This window comes from Colius striatus, chromosome 14, assembly GCF_028858725.1.
Source record: "Colius striatus isolate bColStr4 chromosome 14, bColStr4.1.hap1, whole genome shotgun sequence".
NCBI lineage: Eukaryota > Metazoa > Chordata > Aves > Coliiformes > Coliidae > Colius > Colius striatus.
In genome coordinates, this window is record NC_084772.1 from 20,558,230 (window position 1) to 20,576,051 (window position 17,822).

Consider the following 17,822-nt stretch of genomic DNA (forward strand, 5'->3'; position numbering starts at 1 on the left):
TCTGCTCCAGCCCTGGGAGGTGCTCAGCTCTCTTCAAGTCCTTGTGGAGCAGATCAGTCTGGGTACCTTTTGCATCAGATATGCTCATCCTACAGCCAGCCCCATCCTGTGGTCCCTCAGCTTCCCACCACACGCTCCCTTTTCGGCTCCCCAGCTCTGAGGCATCTCTAGCTGGCCCATCCTGACATGTAAAGCAGGAAATCATAAAACCCTGTTGCCTCTGCAGGGAGAAAGAGTCTCCTGGCTCCTTGTGAGATTAAGCTTTGTGCATATATCTGCAAATGTTAGAGGGCAGAGGTTAAGCTGAGCAGTGCAAGGGGAGGAGGTGATGGTGCTTAGCAATGCAGATCAGACGGCTCTGAGACCTTCCAGGAGGCTTGGCCAAGTGCTGGGATATTTAGGGGTTTAAAACATAATGAAGTCAGATGAAGGAATGAGTGCTGTTGGAGTGAGGAAGGATGGATGAGCTCAGTTCCCTCTTTGATCTGCTGGTGGCCAGATGTCTTGGTGGCCATCAGGTGGGTGACTGTGCCCTCCTGGGCAGTCCCCAGAGGCTTCCCTGCCTCTAGCAGGGAAGCAATCAGGAGAGCAACGACACCCATGAAAGCAGACTTGGGGTTTGGGTTTTGCTCTCTGCTGGGAGCTGCTCCATGATGCCAGGAGGGAAGAAGCAGCCTGGCTGGGATGGCTCCTCGGTCCTTACATCCTCTGCTTAGAAAGCTCAGCCTTGCTGAGGAGCTGCTTGTTCTGCTCTCTGCCTCTGGTTTTCAGCACAGGCACTTGCTTGCTTTATGGTGCTTCAGTTTAATCAGCCTTTTTTTTCCCCTCTGCAGATTTGCTGGGAGATGGGAAGGTTGAGAGACCTGCCTGGGGCCAGGGACTGAGCCAAGGGGTTCAGCCAAGGGAGGCCAGGGCTTGGGGCAGGGCAGGCTCTGACAGATCTCCTGCAGGACTTTTTCTCCCCATCCCCTTGCCCACACTGGCATCTTTCCCTGAAACCCATTGAATGCATCTCTAGGTGAAAGAGGAGGCTGAGCACACCCCAAGCCTTTGCAGAGGTGCTGGGGGGGATCTCTCTCACCCAGCTGCTGCCCGTCAGCCCTGGTAGGTTGTGCTGCTGAGATGCTCTGGGAAAGAGCCATAAAGGGGAGCAAGATGGTGCCAGGTCTGCAGGGGATGGACAGGCAGCTTGATGGGCTCTCCCCTGCCACAGGCACCATTCCAGGGTGCCACTGGGCATGGGGAGAGCCATAGGTGCACGGCATCAGTTGTTGCCTGTTCTTGGGGACACCAAAGTGGGCTGTAGCAGGCTCACTGCTCACATCCAACCCCAGGACAAGTCTGATTCCTCTGAGCTTTTTGCCAGCCTTCTCACTTGTTGTCTCCCATCCTTCTCCCCACCAGCACTCCCACCACCTCCTCACCCTGCCCAGCCGCTGCCTGCCCTAATCCCAGCGCTCTGCCTCCCTCCTCAGAGCTAATCCTATAAACCCTCAGTAAATCCTGCCTGCCTGGCCCTGCCTCTCCATGTCCCTTCTCTGAGGCACTCCTCACAGCATACCTTAGCTTGGGGCTGGAACGTTTTTGGGGTGCACAAGGCTATCACCCAGGTAACGTAGTGCCTCGGGGGGGTTACTTACATCAGAGCACCAGGAAGGATGCCTGAGCCTCAGGGGACTTGTGCAAAGCACTGGTGGCTATTAAATAAGACAGCTAATGTATCCCAAACCGTGCCCAGGTGCTGGTTTCACATCCTCAGGAAGCAGTTCCCATGCTGCAGCTTGTAGGAGTTCAAACAGGGGCACATTTCCGAGGAGAAGAACCAAATGGATCTCTCCCCGTGAGGCCTTTGTTTCTGTAGAGCTGCTCCCTTCTGCTGTGTGCTGGATGAAAGGCAAGATGTGTATAAATAAGCAGGTTGTAACGTGTCCTCCACTTTGATCACTGCCAGCAGCACGGACGGGATCGCAGCCTGCTCCCAGAGAGCAATTCCCCTGCCCTGTCTCCAGCCTCCCTTCCCTTTCAGCTCTGGGGTTGATCTAAGGGGCAGCTCCTCGAAGCATCACTCCCTGCACACTGGGCCCTTGGCTGCTGTCTAATATTTCCATGCTGCAGCTGGAGTGAATCATAGAATCATAGAATGGTGGGGTTGGAAGGGACCTTTAGAGCTCATCCAGAGCAACCCACATGCAGAAGCAGGTCAACCCAGATCAAGTCACACAGGGATGTGTCCAAGTGGGTCTTGAAGGGCTCCAAGGAAGGAGCCTCCACCCCCTCCCTGGGCAGCCTGTGCCAGGGCTCCCTCACTCAAACACTGAAAGAGTTTTTCCTTATGTTTAAATGGGACTTTTTGTGTTCCAGCCTCATCCCATCACCCCTTGTCCTGTTGCCAGATACCACGGAGAAAAAGTGCTGCCCCAACCTCCTGACGCCCACCATTGAGATGTCTGTAAATACTGAGACGATCCCCCCTCAGTCTCCTCTTTCTAGTGCAGGGGATGTGATTTTTCCCTCCCACAACATGACACTACAGCCCTCATCAGGATGGACTGAGAGCCAGGGCCGCCCTTTGCTGCCCCCAGGGCTCTCCGAGGAGGAGTTAGGTGCCGTGAGGACGCCACGCCGTGCAACCCCTCTCTTTGCTTTTGTCTCCCCTTGCCAGGGACGTACCAGGGCCAGTGGGTCGGGGGGATGCGCCAGGGTTACGGCGTGCGGCAGAGCGTTCCCTACGGCATGGCTGCGGTTATCAGGTCACCCCTGAGGACGTCCATCAACTCCCTGCGCAGCGAGCACACCAACGGCACCGCGCTGCACCCCGACGCCTCGCCGGCCGTGGCCGGCAGCCCCGCCGTGTCCCGCGGCGGCTTCGTCCTCATGGCGCACAGCGACGCCGAGATCCTCAAGAGCAAGAAGAAGGGAATCTTCAGGCGGTCGCTGCTGAGCGGCCTCAAGCTCCGTAAGTCCGAGTCGAAGAGCTCGTTGGCCAGCCAGCGCAGCAAGCAGAGCTCGTTCCGCAGCGAAGCCGGCATGAGCACGGTCAGCTCCACCGCCAGCGACATCAACTCCACCATCAGCCTGGGGGAGGGCGAAGCCGAGCTCTCCGTCATCGAAGACGACATCGACGCCACCACCACCGAGATCTACGTGGGCGAGTGGAAGAACGACAAGCGGTCGGGCTTCGGGGTGAGCCAGCGCTCCGACGGGCTCAAGTACGAGGGGGAATGGGCCAACAACAAGCGGCACGGCTACGGCTGCATGACCTTCCCCGACGGCACCAAAGAGGAGGGCAAGTACAAGCAGAACATCCTGGTGAGCGGCAAGAGGAAGAACCTCATCCCGCTGCGGGCCAGCAAGATCCGTGAGAAGGTGGATCGGGCCGTGGAGGCGGCCGAGAGGGCGGCCACCATCGCCAAGCAGAAAGCGGAGATCGCGGCCTCCAGGTAAGGGGCGGCTGGGAGAGGAGTGGGATGGGGTGTTTTTGGGGGGGGAGGGGGTTGTAGGTGCTCGGGGAGGGTGTTTTGTTAGGGAGGCAGGTGGGTGTTGGGGTGGGTGGATGCTGATGTGAGTCGTGCTGGTGCAGAGTGGGACTGTGCCGAGCCTGGTGGGGGTGGGTCCAAGCTGAACTGCTAACTGGCAGCAGGCTGTGGATGCAGGACCTTGAACCAGCCCGTGAGGCCCTGCAGGGTCACACAGAGTGGTGTGTTTGCTGCAGCCTGGGCAGAGCAGTTGCACTGGGCTGCACCTTGAGTACTGTGTTCGGTTTTGGGCTTCTCGCTACAAGAAAGACATTGACATCTGGAGCATGGCCAGAGCTGGGCAGGGAGCTGGGGAAGGGGCTGGAGCACAAGGGGGCTGGGGAGGGGCTGAGGGAATGGGGATGTTGAGCCTGGAGAAGAGGAGGCTGAGGGGAGACAGCAGCACTCTCTGACACTCCCTGACAGGAGGCTGCAGGGAGCTGGGGGTCGGGCTCTGCTCCCAAGGAACGAGAGGAATCAGCCTCAAGCTGCCCCAGGGGAGGCTGAGGCTGGAGCTGAGGCAGAACTGTTTCCCTGAGAGGGGTGTCAGCCCCTGTGCCAGGCTGCCCAGGGAGCTGGGGGAGTGCCCAGCCCTGGAGGGATCCCAAAGCCCTGGAGCTGAGGTGCTGAGGGCTGTGGGTCAGTGCTGGGCTGGGCAGGGTGAGGGCAGGGCTGGGACTGCAGCAGCTTCGAGGGCTTTGCCAGCCACAATGATTCTGTGATTCTATGGCTGCAGTTGTGTGTCATGGTGTGGAGCTCAGTGACATCTGCCACTGAGGAGGTACTGGGTTATTTACCTCATTTTCCCCCAGCCTCTGTAAGGAGCAGGATGATGCCCTTAGCAGAAGAGCTCCTGAGATGCTCTTTGCCCGTGTCCTCTTGTCTGATTGTAGCCAAGAGGAACCATCCCAGCATTGTCCTGTGCTGGGAGGTTTCCCTGCTATTTCTGGTCCCCAAAGAGGTTTTGAGTGGAAAAGCAGTCAAATCACAGGCTGCAGCTGGTGCCTGGGGAGGGTTTGACCTTCCTGAGGCTCTGCAGCAGATCTGGGTGTCTGAACAATCCCTACAAGCCTGAGGAAGCCCCCAGTCCCCAGGCTGGCTGCAGCCATCATGTAACTGCTCCATGACTCAGGGCAGGGACCTGATCTGGGGCAGGAGGGGGAAAGGGATCATGTCTAATTTGGATTGAAAGAGGGTCCAGCTCCCAAATCAAAGCAGGGCCAACTGCAACACCTTCCAGCTGGCTCCCCAAATGCATCTGGAGCTTCATTACTTGCAGCAAGCTCCCAGACAAGATGTGAGCTGAGGAGGGAAGGCTCCTCTGCCCAGCTCAGGGCTCTTTTTGAGGTTGGTTTAATAGAGCATGGTCATTCCTTTCTGTTTTATGAGAAAGTGCTGCATATAGCAGCGAGGCTGGTTGAAACAAAAGGGCTGGGCTTAGGGGAAAAGCCCAGGGTACCTCCCTCAGTCTCCTGTGCTGGATTAATTGTTGGGTCTGGATCATTTGCATGCAGAGTCACACTTGAAGTCTTTATCAGCATGTCAGCTGATGACTTATCTGCAATGTGAATGAGGCTCCCAGGCCTGCTTTTGGGAGCATATTTGGGCTTGGTGCTGTTTCTGAGCTGATGTTGTACCAAATTGTTGTCAAAGTTGGGAAAAAAAAACCCCTCAGAAAAACCCCACAAGATATCCAGGTAGGGAACAGACTGCAGAGCAGTGCAAAGGCCAGATCCTGCACTGTGGTCTGGGGAGGTGAGTGCCTTGATCTTGGAAATGTGGAGCTCTAGTCCTCCATGGGATGCTGGGTCTGGGAACCCGAGCACCCTCTGTCCCCATGGTGCTGGAAAGCCATGAATGAGAGTGGGAAGAGATATGACCCACCCATGCTGAAAATGCTCAATGAGCTCTTTGCATATGATATTGCTCCTTCTGATTATGAGAGAGAAGGTCAGCTATCAAATCAGATAGGAATGCCAGGGTATGAATGCTTTCCTCTGCTGTACCAGTCAGGGTAATGCAGTCCTGAGCTCTGTGAGAGGGCAGCAGCAGAGTCAGGAGGGAGGACACAGCCCCAGGAGGCCAGTCTTTTCTCCTGTGATGGCCCAGTGAAAGGATTAAAGGGCACAAGCAGCAACACAAACAGTGCCCCTGGCACAGGAGGAGCAAGTCCTTTGGTGCTGAGGTGAGGGAGCCCTGGCCCAGGCTGCCCAGGGAGGGTGTGGAGGCTCCCCAGGAGGTTTCCAACCCCACCTGGACACATTCCTGTGCCCCCTGAGGCAGGGGAAGCTGCTTGAGCAGGGGCTGGGGCTGCAGCAGCTCTGCAGGGCCCTTCCAGCCCCAGCACTCTGTGACTCTGTGGTGCTGTGATGGGGAGGGAAGCGAGTGCTGGGAACACGGGGCTTGGCTGCTGTGGCACTGCCGTCGCCTGCGGTGCACGAGGCCTCTGGTGTGTGGAGAGGCTGTTATTGATCATCCCATCACAGCCCATCCCACTGTGTGAGCTGGAGACAGGCAGAGGCCAACGTGACAGGCTGTGCATTAGTGCTGAGCTACCAAAACAACCAGTGAGTTTTGCTGCCTGTGTTAATGGTTTCTGTCGAGACCCCAAACCCCATCGATGATGCATCAAACCTTTGAGCTGTGGCCAGGAGAGGTGGCAGGGTTTGGGCTCTGCTGGAGCCATGGGGCAGGTGGGATTAGGTTGGATGTACAGTCTCATCCCTGAGGTCTTGGAGGGTGCCTTGGGTTTGCAGTTTGGCTACAAGGCAGGAGAAGCCCAAAGGCATCGACATGCAAACAGGGAGAAGCTGCTTTATGTGAAACTTGCAGTCCTGCAGCTTGGGCTCTTCCCCTTGGTGAGGGCTTTTGCAGAGACAGTCTCTCAGCATGCAGAGGTTCTTACAAACCTAGAAGCAGATAGAAAGGCTTTCATAGAATTCCTCTGATTAATTTGAAAGCTTCAGGATGAACAGAGACTCCCCTGCAGTGCCCACACCACAGTGTCCACGTGGAAAGCAACACACAAGCCAGGCTGTGGGTGCATCTGCAGAGGAATCCTGCTGCTCATTTGGGTGGCTTTGGGGCTCAGGGATGCAACATCCCCTGTGTAATCCCAAGGTGAGCTCTGCCTTCCCAGCACCTGGGCATTTTAGCACTGATGTGTGTGTGTGTATACATGTGTGTGTGTGTGTATTCTCTTCTGTCTAATAATATGGCTGAGTTCACTCTGCAGCCTTTCCCTCGGTGGGGGAAAAAAAAATCTGTGCCCACCCACGTATTTCATTAGATTGGGAAGAATTGAGTATTTTTGAAGCCTCTCCTGCTCTGTCAGATTGGGTTGGAATTGGCCAACACGTTCAAAAGTTATTAGTGTGGGAGTGATGGCATCTAGATATATAAACAGCACCATCACAGAAGTAAGCCCCGTTTCCTGAGGAAAGTAGGCTAAAAACATAGTGCACTGCAGACAAGTCAATGGATTCTGTAGGTTGTTTTAGCCTGATGTTACCTGTGGCTCATTTCAGGAGCAGGTGTTAGGTTTGGTAGGTGGTTCTCCTCAATTCCCTTTGATGCAATCAAAATGAAATGACACTTTTTGTCCTCTTGTATCTCCTGCTCACTGAAACAGTTGGTGTGGGGTCAATGGGTGGGAAGGGCGATGAATCAGGGCTGAAAAACTACTCTTGGTATCGACTGTGGGTTTACAGAGGTAGCCAGGGAGCCCTTTTTCAGCCTGGATAAAATGCAGGGTGTCCTCTTTGTGCTGTGGAGTGCTTCATTCCCCTCTCCTATCAGCCAAAAGCCGTGGCATGACCTTCCCCTGCTGCTCCCCTGGATGGCTGAGGGATGCACAAGAGACACTGGCTCCCATCTCGTTAGGGCTAATGTCCATACCTAAGACAAATTGCCCACAGGCACTGGTGTGTCATGGTCAACTAAAAGACAACATCCAGGCCAAAAAGCTCATCCTCATGCCATGATTTTTGGCACAGCCTCTGGCCATGGAGGATGGATGTACAGAGAGCATCAGGGGGAGCTCAGGGCTGACTCCCCAGGTCTGTCTGCATTAAAGCTACCGTCGGTCCTGAGCTCAGGATTGATGGGAGCTCAGGGCTGAGCTCAGGACTGATGGTAGCTTTCATGCAAGGCAGACAGACCCTAATTCTCTCCAGGATTTCCTTCTGCTTCAAGGTTTTGTAATTAGTGGCTGGACTGCTTGTAAGAGGAAGGACCATCACTGAAGGACTTCGCTGCTAGGGATGTGAGCCTCAGCATTTGGCAAGCACTCAGCTCCTCTCCAGCACAAGCTTCCTGGGGCTGCCTTGTTCAGCACCTTAAATAACAGCTCCTGGGAGCAGCCAATCCCTCACACCCTGGAGGGGATGCTGCTCTCAGGTTAGTCCTAAGTAATGCACTTCCAAGCATAATTATAGCCAAGCCACTCACCAACGAAGAGAAACATATAATTAAGCTCTGTAGTCTCAGGAGGAGTCAGGCTACAAATTAGGACAGTGTCATTCAACTTCAGAAAGGGGGAACTGGAGAGAGAAAGGAAGGGCATAAAGACAACCTGGCAGTGAGGGTGGGTAGAGGGAAATGTCTGGACTCAGCATGGATGCTCCTCCAGGATGCTGCAGTGAGGGAGAAGCATCCAGCTGCCTTTGACACATGGTGGGGAGCAGGAAAGCAAGAAAAGCCCCAGAGAGCTGAACAGCAAAGTGGAAAAGGTTGTTTGAGCCAAACAGGTATTTTCTTCAGGAAAAGGAAAGAAAAGGGGAAAAAAAAGGAAATGGAGCTCAGGCCAAAGCCCCAGAAAAGCAAAGCTGCTGCAGGTTGGCTCACAAACGTTTTTAAGTTGCAGTAATGTCACTGGGGGCAATACACAGAGCAGGAACAAAGCTGCCTAATGCTCACTCAGGCCTCTGCCTCCAGCTTTGCCATTGTCCTCAGCTGGGGTTGATTCAGGGCTTCAGCTGGTTTCTCTGAGGCCCGGGAGAGGTGGCTGCAGGGTTCTTGCATTAGTCTCGCCCTGATCCCCACTTCGTGCTTGTGCTGGGGACGGAGAGGGGGAAGGAGGAGGGATGTGGGTTAAGGGGGAGTGCTGTGGCCCCAGATGTCTTGCATGTCCCCTTCCTTGGGTCAGGATGGTGGGAATGAGATGGCAGTGGGTTGAAGCCAAAGTGTGTCACAGCTGAGCTGGCTGTGGCAATGGGTCTGGGCAGATGCTTCAGGGGTCAGACCTCTGTTGGGGCCTCCCACTGCCTCATCTGGCCCCTCTTTGGGCACCTCTGGGTCAAGGGAGGGTTCCCTTATGGCCCCTTGGAGAAGTGCTGCTGCTTTTCCTGCTGAAGCCATGCAAGCCAGCTGGGCTGGGGTCACCTCTGTTAGCTGGGGACGGATGGCATCACAACCGATGGCATCACAGGGGGCATCACTTGGTACCCACCGGGTCTCATGCAGGGAGAGCGTGAACCCTCTGTCCCTTCCCAGTTCCTCCATCCTTTCCTTGAGGAGTGCAGAGAAACAGGGAGGAAAACACAGAGGGGATGGATGGAGGTGACCCAGAGGCTGAGGTCAGCTGGAGCTGGGGGTAAGTCCCTTTACAGCAGCATTTGCTTTTTGCTTCCTGCTCTCTCTCCCCTCCGACAGCCCCAGTGCAATGCAGAGAGGAGCAAAGCCCTGGGCTGGCAGCCACCAACAGCCTTTGCCATAGACAGAGAGCTAAGCTGAGCTCTGGCAGGAGCTCGCTGACTTTCCCTGCCGCCAGCTCCTTCCCTCTGCCGGCCTCCTGCCTCCCCCGTGCAGCCGGGGTCAGGCGGTGCCGCGGCGGCAGCGATGAGCAGCAGCTGCTGTTGCTGCCGTCCGTGTGTCGCTGGCAGTGCCATGCCAGGGTACCTCTGACTCACGGCAGGCACCGTTTCCCACGTTCACCTCTAGCCCAGGACACAGAGGGCCGGCGGATCCCCGCCCGGCATCGCATCCCAGCCCAGCGCTGCCTCTTGCAGGATCTGCTGTCTGCACCGTGACTCTTTAAGTCCTGCCGTGATGCCAGTTTAATGACTTCCTGCTCAGACAGGACTTAGAGCCTTAAGCCCTTTTGTGGCCGTGTCAAAAGTCAGGAGCAGCCAGCAGGCTGAGGCTGGGCCAGCTCTGCCCGCTCCCCATGGCACGCTGCTGTGGCACAGAGCTGCAGGGCAGCACCCAGACGCAGGAACAGGCTGGAAAAATCAAGTGCTTTTCACAAGAACGATGCTTTACAAAGCAATCCGACTGGACAAACCTCAGCAGGGTCTTTCTTAGCTTCCAGGACAGCAGCCCAGCGTGGGTTTCACTAATGCCTCTCCTTCCATTGCTCTCCCACCCTTCAGCTCTGACCATCGCTCCCGACTCAGCATCTCCCACCGACTTCCCTCTGTGCTGAGCCGAATGTCAGCTGGAACGCCCCAGCTCCGCGGCCCAGCTGTGTGACGTGCATTCCTGTCATCATTGCCAGCGCTGTTAGGTCGTGATGAAATGACAGGGGCAGAGCAGGGATTCACAGCCCATTGGGTTCGCTGCCCAGGCGGCTCTGCCCTCCTCCCCGAATCGCTGCGGTCCCACAGCCGGCGAGCAGCAGAGCTCATCTGGAGGGGATGCTCTTGCAGTAGGGTGAGGCAGCAGGAGGCTCTTGGGGTTCGGGAGGAAGCCAAGCCCTGGGCAGCAGGGCCGGGAAGGGAGGCCCTGCCGCTTCTGCAGCGGGACCAGATGGAAAGTGGGGATGGCAGGGATGGGAGCGTGATCCACTCCTGGCAGCCGCCGCTTCCACGGGAAGGGGCTGCCCTGGAGAGCTGGCCAGGAGGTGTAGGGATAGCATGAGGGGGGCTGGAGGGGCCGCTGCCTCATCTTCCTCCCGCCCCAGCATGGCGTGGCAGCCCATCGCAGCCCGGATCGTGTGCCTGGTGTTTAATCCCAGCCTTTACTGGCTTAGTGCACGGGCTGAGCGCCCGGCGCTGCCGTCCCGCTGGGGCTGGCCCTGCCGCAGCATCAGCCCTCTCAGGAGGTGCTGCAGGGTGAGTTCAGCCCCCTGAGCCGCCTCAGATCCCCCCACTAGCACAGTGACCTCCCGCCTGGCCCGGCTGCTGCACGGCACGGGGAACGAGCTGAAGGGGAGGATGCTGCAGCCTCTTGCCCACGCTGGCACCCGCTGGCTTCTGGGTGGAGCAGCCCTTCGTCAGAAGGGGGACAAGAGGAAGGAAAAAGCCAACAACAACAACAACAAGAAGAAGGAGCAGCTAGTCCCTGCTTTTTCTTTCTGCTGCTCTTGCTATTCAAGGAGCAGAAGCTGCTTCTCTCAGTGATCTTTGGGAGGGAAGGGAGAGATCTTCCCCCAGCCCCTGCAGCTGCCTGGCAGGTCTCAGCACCCTCCTCCATCCTCATCCTCACCCTCCACGGGCTGCAAGGACACAGCTGGGGATACATGCAAACCCACAGCAAAGCCCAAGGAAGGGCTAGGTGCAGGGGACAGCATCCCAGCCCCTTGCTGCCATGCCCTGACACCCTAAACCCTCCCCAGCTGTGCTGGTGGGAGCTGCTGCACCGTGGCCCTGCACCCCAAAGATGTGATAGCAGAGGAAAGCTGAGGGGAAGGTTTGAGGTCCCTACATTACAGCCACAACACCCCCACGCTCCTGTCCCCACCTAATGCCCCTTCCTCCCTGGAGAGAGCTGAAAGTGGTATCAGGAGCACAAATGAGAGGAGCATGCAGAGCTGGGCAAAAATCTGGAGTATTTTGTTTGTTGGTGCTCATGAGCATCACTTCCCCACACAGCCAGAGACTGGGGTGCTGAGGGGAGGGCTGTGGGGGTCTCCTGGGCCCACGGAGCTCTTGCAGTTGGTTTGAAAAGCCTCAAGCAATGAGGTTTCTGTCACCTCCTCTACACAGGACAAATGACAAAGCTGTCCTGGCTTCCTAATCCAGGAAATTAAAGGATTTGACCATAGACCCTGCTAAGCAAATTCCCCCCTGAAAATCCCAGGGGGATTTAACCCATGGATCCAGCCAATTATCCCTTTAACACTGTGACTGAGAAAGATCCCAGTTCTTCAGGGTTCTGAGCACCCTAAAATCTTTTCCATGCCTGGCAGCAGCCCTTTGCTGTTTGCTGGTTGCCAGCTGGGGCAGCAGAGCAGCCCATCTCACCCCTGTGTGTCACCCTCCAGGGACATGGGATCGTATTTGTGGGCTGTTGGTTTTCCCAGTTCAGCATGAGGAGCAGGTCCCACAGCAGGCAGGATGGGTGCACCCTGATGGGCTCTGTGCATGGACCTTGCTGGCAGAAGGCAGGACAGTCCCAGGCCATATTGCTTTGCTGAGTTCATTCAGCTCAATTAAAGGATGTTTGGTGTCCATCCCCAAAGCAAAAGCTGCTGGAGATGGGGAGCACAAGCAAGGCTGGGGCAGCAGACACTCCACCACAAAGCAGCCTCGTGAGCCTCGAGGGCTGAATGGTGCCACTTCTCCTTTACACAGGAGTAACAGGGCTGTGGGCTCGATGCTGGACCCAGCAGTCACAGTGGCTGTCCCACAGCCACCCCACTGGCAGGAGGCCACAGCTGGTCTCCATCCAACACAACAAGATCCCCGAGGAGCTTCCAACAGCCGTGGCAGGTGGCAGCAATTCCCCAACCCTTTGGTCCTGGAGACAAACCCTCAGGGAAAGAGGAGGCAGAGATGAGGGCGAGGGATGAGGTGCTTTTCCAAGGGGGGATGTGTGGGGCAGGACTTGGGCAGGGGCAGGTAATCCTCCATCTCACCTGAATCGTGTGAATAGCCCCTGTGGGCTGCAGCTTTCTCTCCACATCTGGCTGTGTCCCTCTCTGTCTCTCATCAGCATAGCATGGAGGTGAAGCATAAATAATTAAAAGCCCAGATTCTCTCCTGGCAGAGCCAGGCTCCAGGTCCCTTCCCCTGGTGAGCTGCTGGCTGCTAAAGTGGAAATTTTCAGGGGCTTTGCCTTGGAGGCAGCACAGACCTGCAAAGCCAGGGCTGGCCTTGGGGCAAGTCGGTGTTTGGGGACCAGGAAAGGCACAGACCATCCCAGAACATCCCCAGTGTCAGCTTCCCATCCCATGGGATGCTCAGGGTGTGCTGGGATGAGCAGCACCACCAGCTGAGCATCAGAGCTGGCTGCAGGCAGCGAGGCTGAGCCAACCCCAGTGCAAAGCCAGCAGCTGATGCACGGCCTCTGGAGCAGCCTCATGAGAAATGGGGTATTTGGGGGTCCAGGCTGGCTTTTGGGCTCCTGGATGCTCGAAACCCTCCAAGTGACAGGGAGGAGAAACCCATGCAGGCAGCAGGAATGAGGAAAGCAGCTCCTTTTGGGTGGGTTCTGAAGTTTGAGGCAGGCAGGAGCTGCTGGTTGCTGTGGCAACTGGGATGAGCTATTTCCCTCCCCACACACAGTCAGCAACGGGCACTCGCGGCACAGAGGGGTCTGCCCACCCCTGCCTGGCTGAGAACAGCCCCACAGACACCTCCAGCCCCTCTCCCACCTTCCTGCACCCACTGGGGCTGCAGAGCATGTGGGGGAGCAGGTGATGTGTGCCACAGGGCTGGGTCAGCCCCAGGCAGTGCTCCAAATGACAAGAGATGTCACCAAACCCTCGTTCCTCTCCTTCCCTCCCCATGGGGAGCAGAGCTGCAGAGACCACTGACAGCTGCCTGGCACTGAACCTGCAGCGTTTGAGCACCTGATGTTGCATTTAGTAGGGCCAGTCTGGTGGGTACCATGCCCAGCTGAGGTTTCTGGGCAGGTCTATGTCCAATCAAACTCTGGGCAGGGCTTGGCTGCACAGGGGGAAGGTGGCACAGCCAAGCAAGGTCCTCATCCCCACTCAGCAGCTTCCAGGGTGGTGGTAAGCAGTGGGTTTAAGGGGGTGCTGTCTGTGGCATGCTTTCCTTGGGGAGCATTCTTGCTCTGGGTTGGCATTTTCCCTCTGTGTTGGCATTTTCTCATCATTCCTGGAGGCTGCTGGTGTGCAGACGTGGGAGCTGGACGTGGCAGGGGAGGATGGAGATGCTGCTGCTGTGTCCTGCACGTGGCTCTCTCCAACCAGCTGCTTTGGGTCTAGTTGCTCCCTCTAGCAGAGAGAAGCTTCCCCATCATCACTAGGTCCAGCATCTGCTCCAGGCAGGGAATCTGCCTCCTGCTAGCTGCATGGAGCAAGATGTATTTGCTTCCCAGACATCCCTTAAGGCCCAGGTGGTAGAAATACAGTTTTCAATCACTCAGGGAACCACATCATTTTAACCCCTGCCATGTCACCCAGAAGAGAGTCCTCTCTCCTAGCCCACAGGGCTGGAGGTGGAGGAGGAGGAGGGAGGGAGGGTTGGAACCACGCAGCTGGAGAGCATCCATCAGCCCTCCTCAGGCCATTGCAGCTCCATCTCCTTGGCCTGAGCCCAGATGGTGCTGGAACTGCAATATTAAGCTCAGTTAAATGAGTTGGTTGTTGACTCTGGGTGAGGTTTTATTCCCTGCTCTGTGCTGGGGTGGGTTTTGCTGTTGGGTGTTGGCTGGTTAAACCAGTGCATGACCAGAGCTACGTCATGGGTTGGCCCTGTCCATCAGCCCAGCACCACGGGAAGGGAGGACAATGAGCTCAATGTTGTGCTGCTTTGAGGTGACCAAACCTTGTGAAGCTGCCAGAACCCAAACAGGGTGAGGGGTTGGGAAAGGAAGAGACTTTTCCTTGTGGTTCTGTTGTGTTTTGCTGCAGAATTTGGTTTGTTTTGGGGCATCACAATGCAGCTGAAATGAAATCCCCAGGTCTGCTGTGCTTGCCTGTCATCACCCCCCTCACCTGGAATCCCCCAGATTCTCTTTGTTCTCAGCATTTTCTCCCTTGGTTGTTGGGAAAAGCCCCTGATGGTTCCCAAAGGGTTGTGCTGTGCTGATGGCTCCTCAGAGGGATTTGAGGGCTTCCCTGGGGGCAGAGCAGAGGCTCCCTTGGCTCACTTCACCCATGGCTTGGTTGAGTTTCCCTCTCTGTGCTGCATTTTGCACCTTTGGCATTGAGGTTTCTCCCCTCACTCTTCATCCCCTGCAAGGCCTCAGCAAAGCAGGGAGGAATGGGCTGTTTTGGGGAGCCTTCTAGGGATGGAGGCCAGGGTGGGATGCTGATGGTCCGCTAAATCCTCCAGCCTTGACTTGCAGCCTGTGGCAGGTCATGGCAGGAGGAGGGTACCCAATGTCCACAGCTAACCAGGCTTCATCAAGCCCACAAAGATTGCTCCAAATTCCTGTCTGGACTGGGGGTGATCATGTCCCAGACACATCTCTGCCCTCTTCTCTGACAAATCAGGAGGATGGGGGATGTTACACCAAGCCACCCATCCAAGATGCTCGGGCTCCCAAGGTGATCTGGGGTCTGGAACAGCCTTCTTATAAGAAAAGGCTGAGGTACCTGGAGCTGGAGAAGACTGAGGGAGGGCCTCATTAACACTTATCAGCACCTAAAGGGTGTTAAGAGGATGGGGAGACACTTATTTGTGTTGTTTCCAGTGATAGAACCAGGGGTAAAGGGCACGAGTTGGGACACAAAGAGTTCCCCTGGCACAGGAGGAGAAAGTCCTTTGGTGCTGAGGTGAGGGAGCCCTGGCCCAGGCTGCCCAGGGAGGGTGTGGAGGCTCCTTCTCAGGAGGTTTCCAACCCCACCTGGACACGTTCCTGTGCCCCCTGAGCCAGGGGAAGCTGCTGGAGCAGGGGCTGGGGCTGGAGCAGCTCTGCAGGGCCCTTCCAGCCCCCAGCACTCTGTGACTCTGTGTTTCTATGATCCAGATGTGCCATGGTCAAGCCTCCCACCAAACCCCTGGCATGTCCTTGGCCTGACAAGCAGGGACAGGCTCCCAAGGGCTCTGGCAGTGCCAGCTTTGGAGCCAGCCTTGCCCGGAGACTGGGCGATGCAGCCGGAATGCAGGATCCAGCCTGAAGCGACTCCAGCCAGCAGCCTGTACAGCCAAACTCTGCATGTCCAAGCAGGCTGAGTTATGGCTGCTCAGGGAGCTCTCACTTGGCCTGTTGTGCATTTAGAAATCTCCACCCAAATGCAGCACCAGCTTTTCTGCTGCTCTCCTTGTGCCTTTCCTGCCGACACTGGAGCTGCAGCTGCAGTGTGTGGAGCATCCAGCACTGGCCCAGCTCCCTTGGAGGGGTTTTTTGTGCCTTCACTTGCTTTTTTTTTCTTGAGCTTTTTCTTTTCTTTCTTTTTGTTGTGTTTTTCCCATTTCCAAGGGTTGTTAGAGGTTTCTCCCAGCCCCTTTTGGCTCCTGCCCCAGGTGCTATTTTTGCAGGGGGTTAGAGGATTGTTTCTGGCGTGGTGCTGCCTTTGGGACGTGTGTGTGAGGCTGGCTGCTGGCACTGGGAGAGCAAGGGATGAAGAGGGGGTCAGCAGCACTTCTCATTGCCATTATGGACATTTTCCATTATGTACATGATAATTATCCAGTAAAATCATGGAAGCCTGCCCCGTGACAGCTGGAAAACAGGCTGCAGCCCCCTGCTCACCCCTTCCCTGCCTTCTTTTCCCAGACTCTGCCCTGAGAGGTTCCTGCAGCTTTTGCATCCCTCCAGAAGATAACAAGGCTCCCATCGTCACTGCAATTAACCCATGGCCCTCAGCACCTCAGCTGCAAGGGAAGGGCACTCCCCCAGCTCCCTGGGCAGCCTGGCACAGGGGCTGACACCCCTCTCAGGGAAACAGTTCTGCCTCAGCTCCAATCTCAGCCTCCCCTGGGGAAACTGGAGCCCCTTTCCTCTTGTCCTGTCATTCATGGAGACACTGACCCCCAACCTCACTCCTGCCTGTCTGCATCACTCACCTGCCTCCTGCATAACTTCATTACAAGTGACAGATGGCAGGAGGTGAGCCTCCCTCTCCAGATGTTAATTATCTTGCAAGCTGGAAATAACATCTCAGGGCATGGTCTCTGGTGGGAAGGACCCATCAGCTCTGCCCTTGCTGGAGGGCAAAACATGACCAGGAAGGAAACCCACTGGGAGGGAAGTGCATGGCTCTGCCTGGCTCCCTCCCCATGGCCCTTGGCCAGAGAGAGGTGCTGGCAGCATCCTGCCAGATGTGCCTTTGGGTACCAGCTCCACGTGGCTCAGCCCTTTGAAGTCAATGGAGTTTGTTTTCTCTTGTGCCAGGGCTGGTGGATTTTGTTTAAGCAACAACAGGGATAAAATAAACAAGTCCAAGCAGCCCCATGACTGATTTGGTCCTGGTGTTACAGTCCTTCATCTGCTCTCATCCTTCTCCACTGGGAAGGATCCGTCTCGGGGATGCTCAGGGATGGGGGCAGCTGAGATGATCCTGATGCAGCTCTGCCCACTGTGGCTGCACACTGGGACATGTTTCTCCCAAGGTTTTGGGGCTGTGATGTTTGGCTGTGGCCCATTCCAGCCCCCCTGAGTCACTGTGACTTTGCACCATCACATGCTGGGAACTCAGTTCTCCAACCAAACTCATTTTGGCTCCCTGAAGGCGAGGCACAGGGCAGAAGGACACAGCCTGGGGGATTTCTTTTTCCCTTACTGAAGTGTAAGAAAATGTCATTTCAGTGCAAGGAAGAGAAATGTGCTCTCCATTAGTAAGCTCCAAAAATATAAAGGTAGAGGAGAGTCAGGCACAGGTGCCTGGAGCAACAAGCTAAATGGGAACTGGCTCCATCCCTGTGTCCGTGAATTCTGGAGCCCTCATGCATGCTGTGCCCCAGCCAGCCCATGGGCACCTGCTCTCCATCAGCTCTCCCAGCTGTTTCCAGCCTGGAACGTTGCATTTCCCAGAGTAAAACCCCAGGGAAAGTCTGATTTGGGCTTTGGAGCACATTTCCCACCCTTCTCTGTGGTTTGCTTTGCTTGGGCAGTAACATAAAAGCACCTCAAGGTGTTTTTGTCAGGATTAAAAGCTTTGCCTACTGGTTTTTTCCTCTTAATTCAGAACTTTTCTCTTGGAATGGGACTTTGAGAGCAACTTTTTCACAGCCTACAATCACCATCTCCTCTGTCCCATGCTCAGCCCTGGCATCCCCAGCCCTTCCCTCTTCTGTCTCACCCATGGGAGGTTTCCTGCTGCTCTGCCTGGGGCTCATTGCTCCTCACAGAGCTCAGGCAGGGGCGGTCCATCCTCCCACCCCAAAATCTCTAGCTGGAGCTGGGAATTCTGGCAGCAGGCAGAAGGAAGCCAGGCTTTCTCTTTGCTATGCACAGCACCAGCTGTCTGGCTGGCTGCAAAGAGCCAGAGCAGCCGTTTTTGGCTGCATT

General features: G+C 56.1%; 1 protein-coding gene across 1 annotated transcript in view; it reads left to right on the forward strand.

Annotated features, from left to right (window-relative positions):
• The window catches only part of JPH3 (junctophilin 3), a 54,886-nt gene that overhangs the window by 12,452 nt on the left and 24,612 nt on the right, over positions 1-17,822 (forward strand). The window contains exon 2 of the mRNA XM_062007472.1: positions 2,663-3,440. Within this exon, the coding sequence (XP_061863456.1) occupies positions 2,663-3,440 (778 nt within the window). The remainder of the gene's footprint in view (positions 1-2,662; positions 3,441-17,822) is intronic.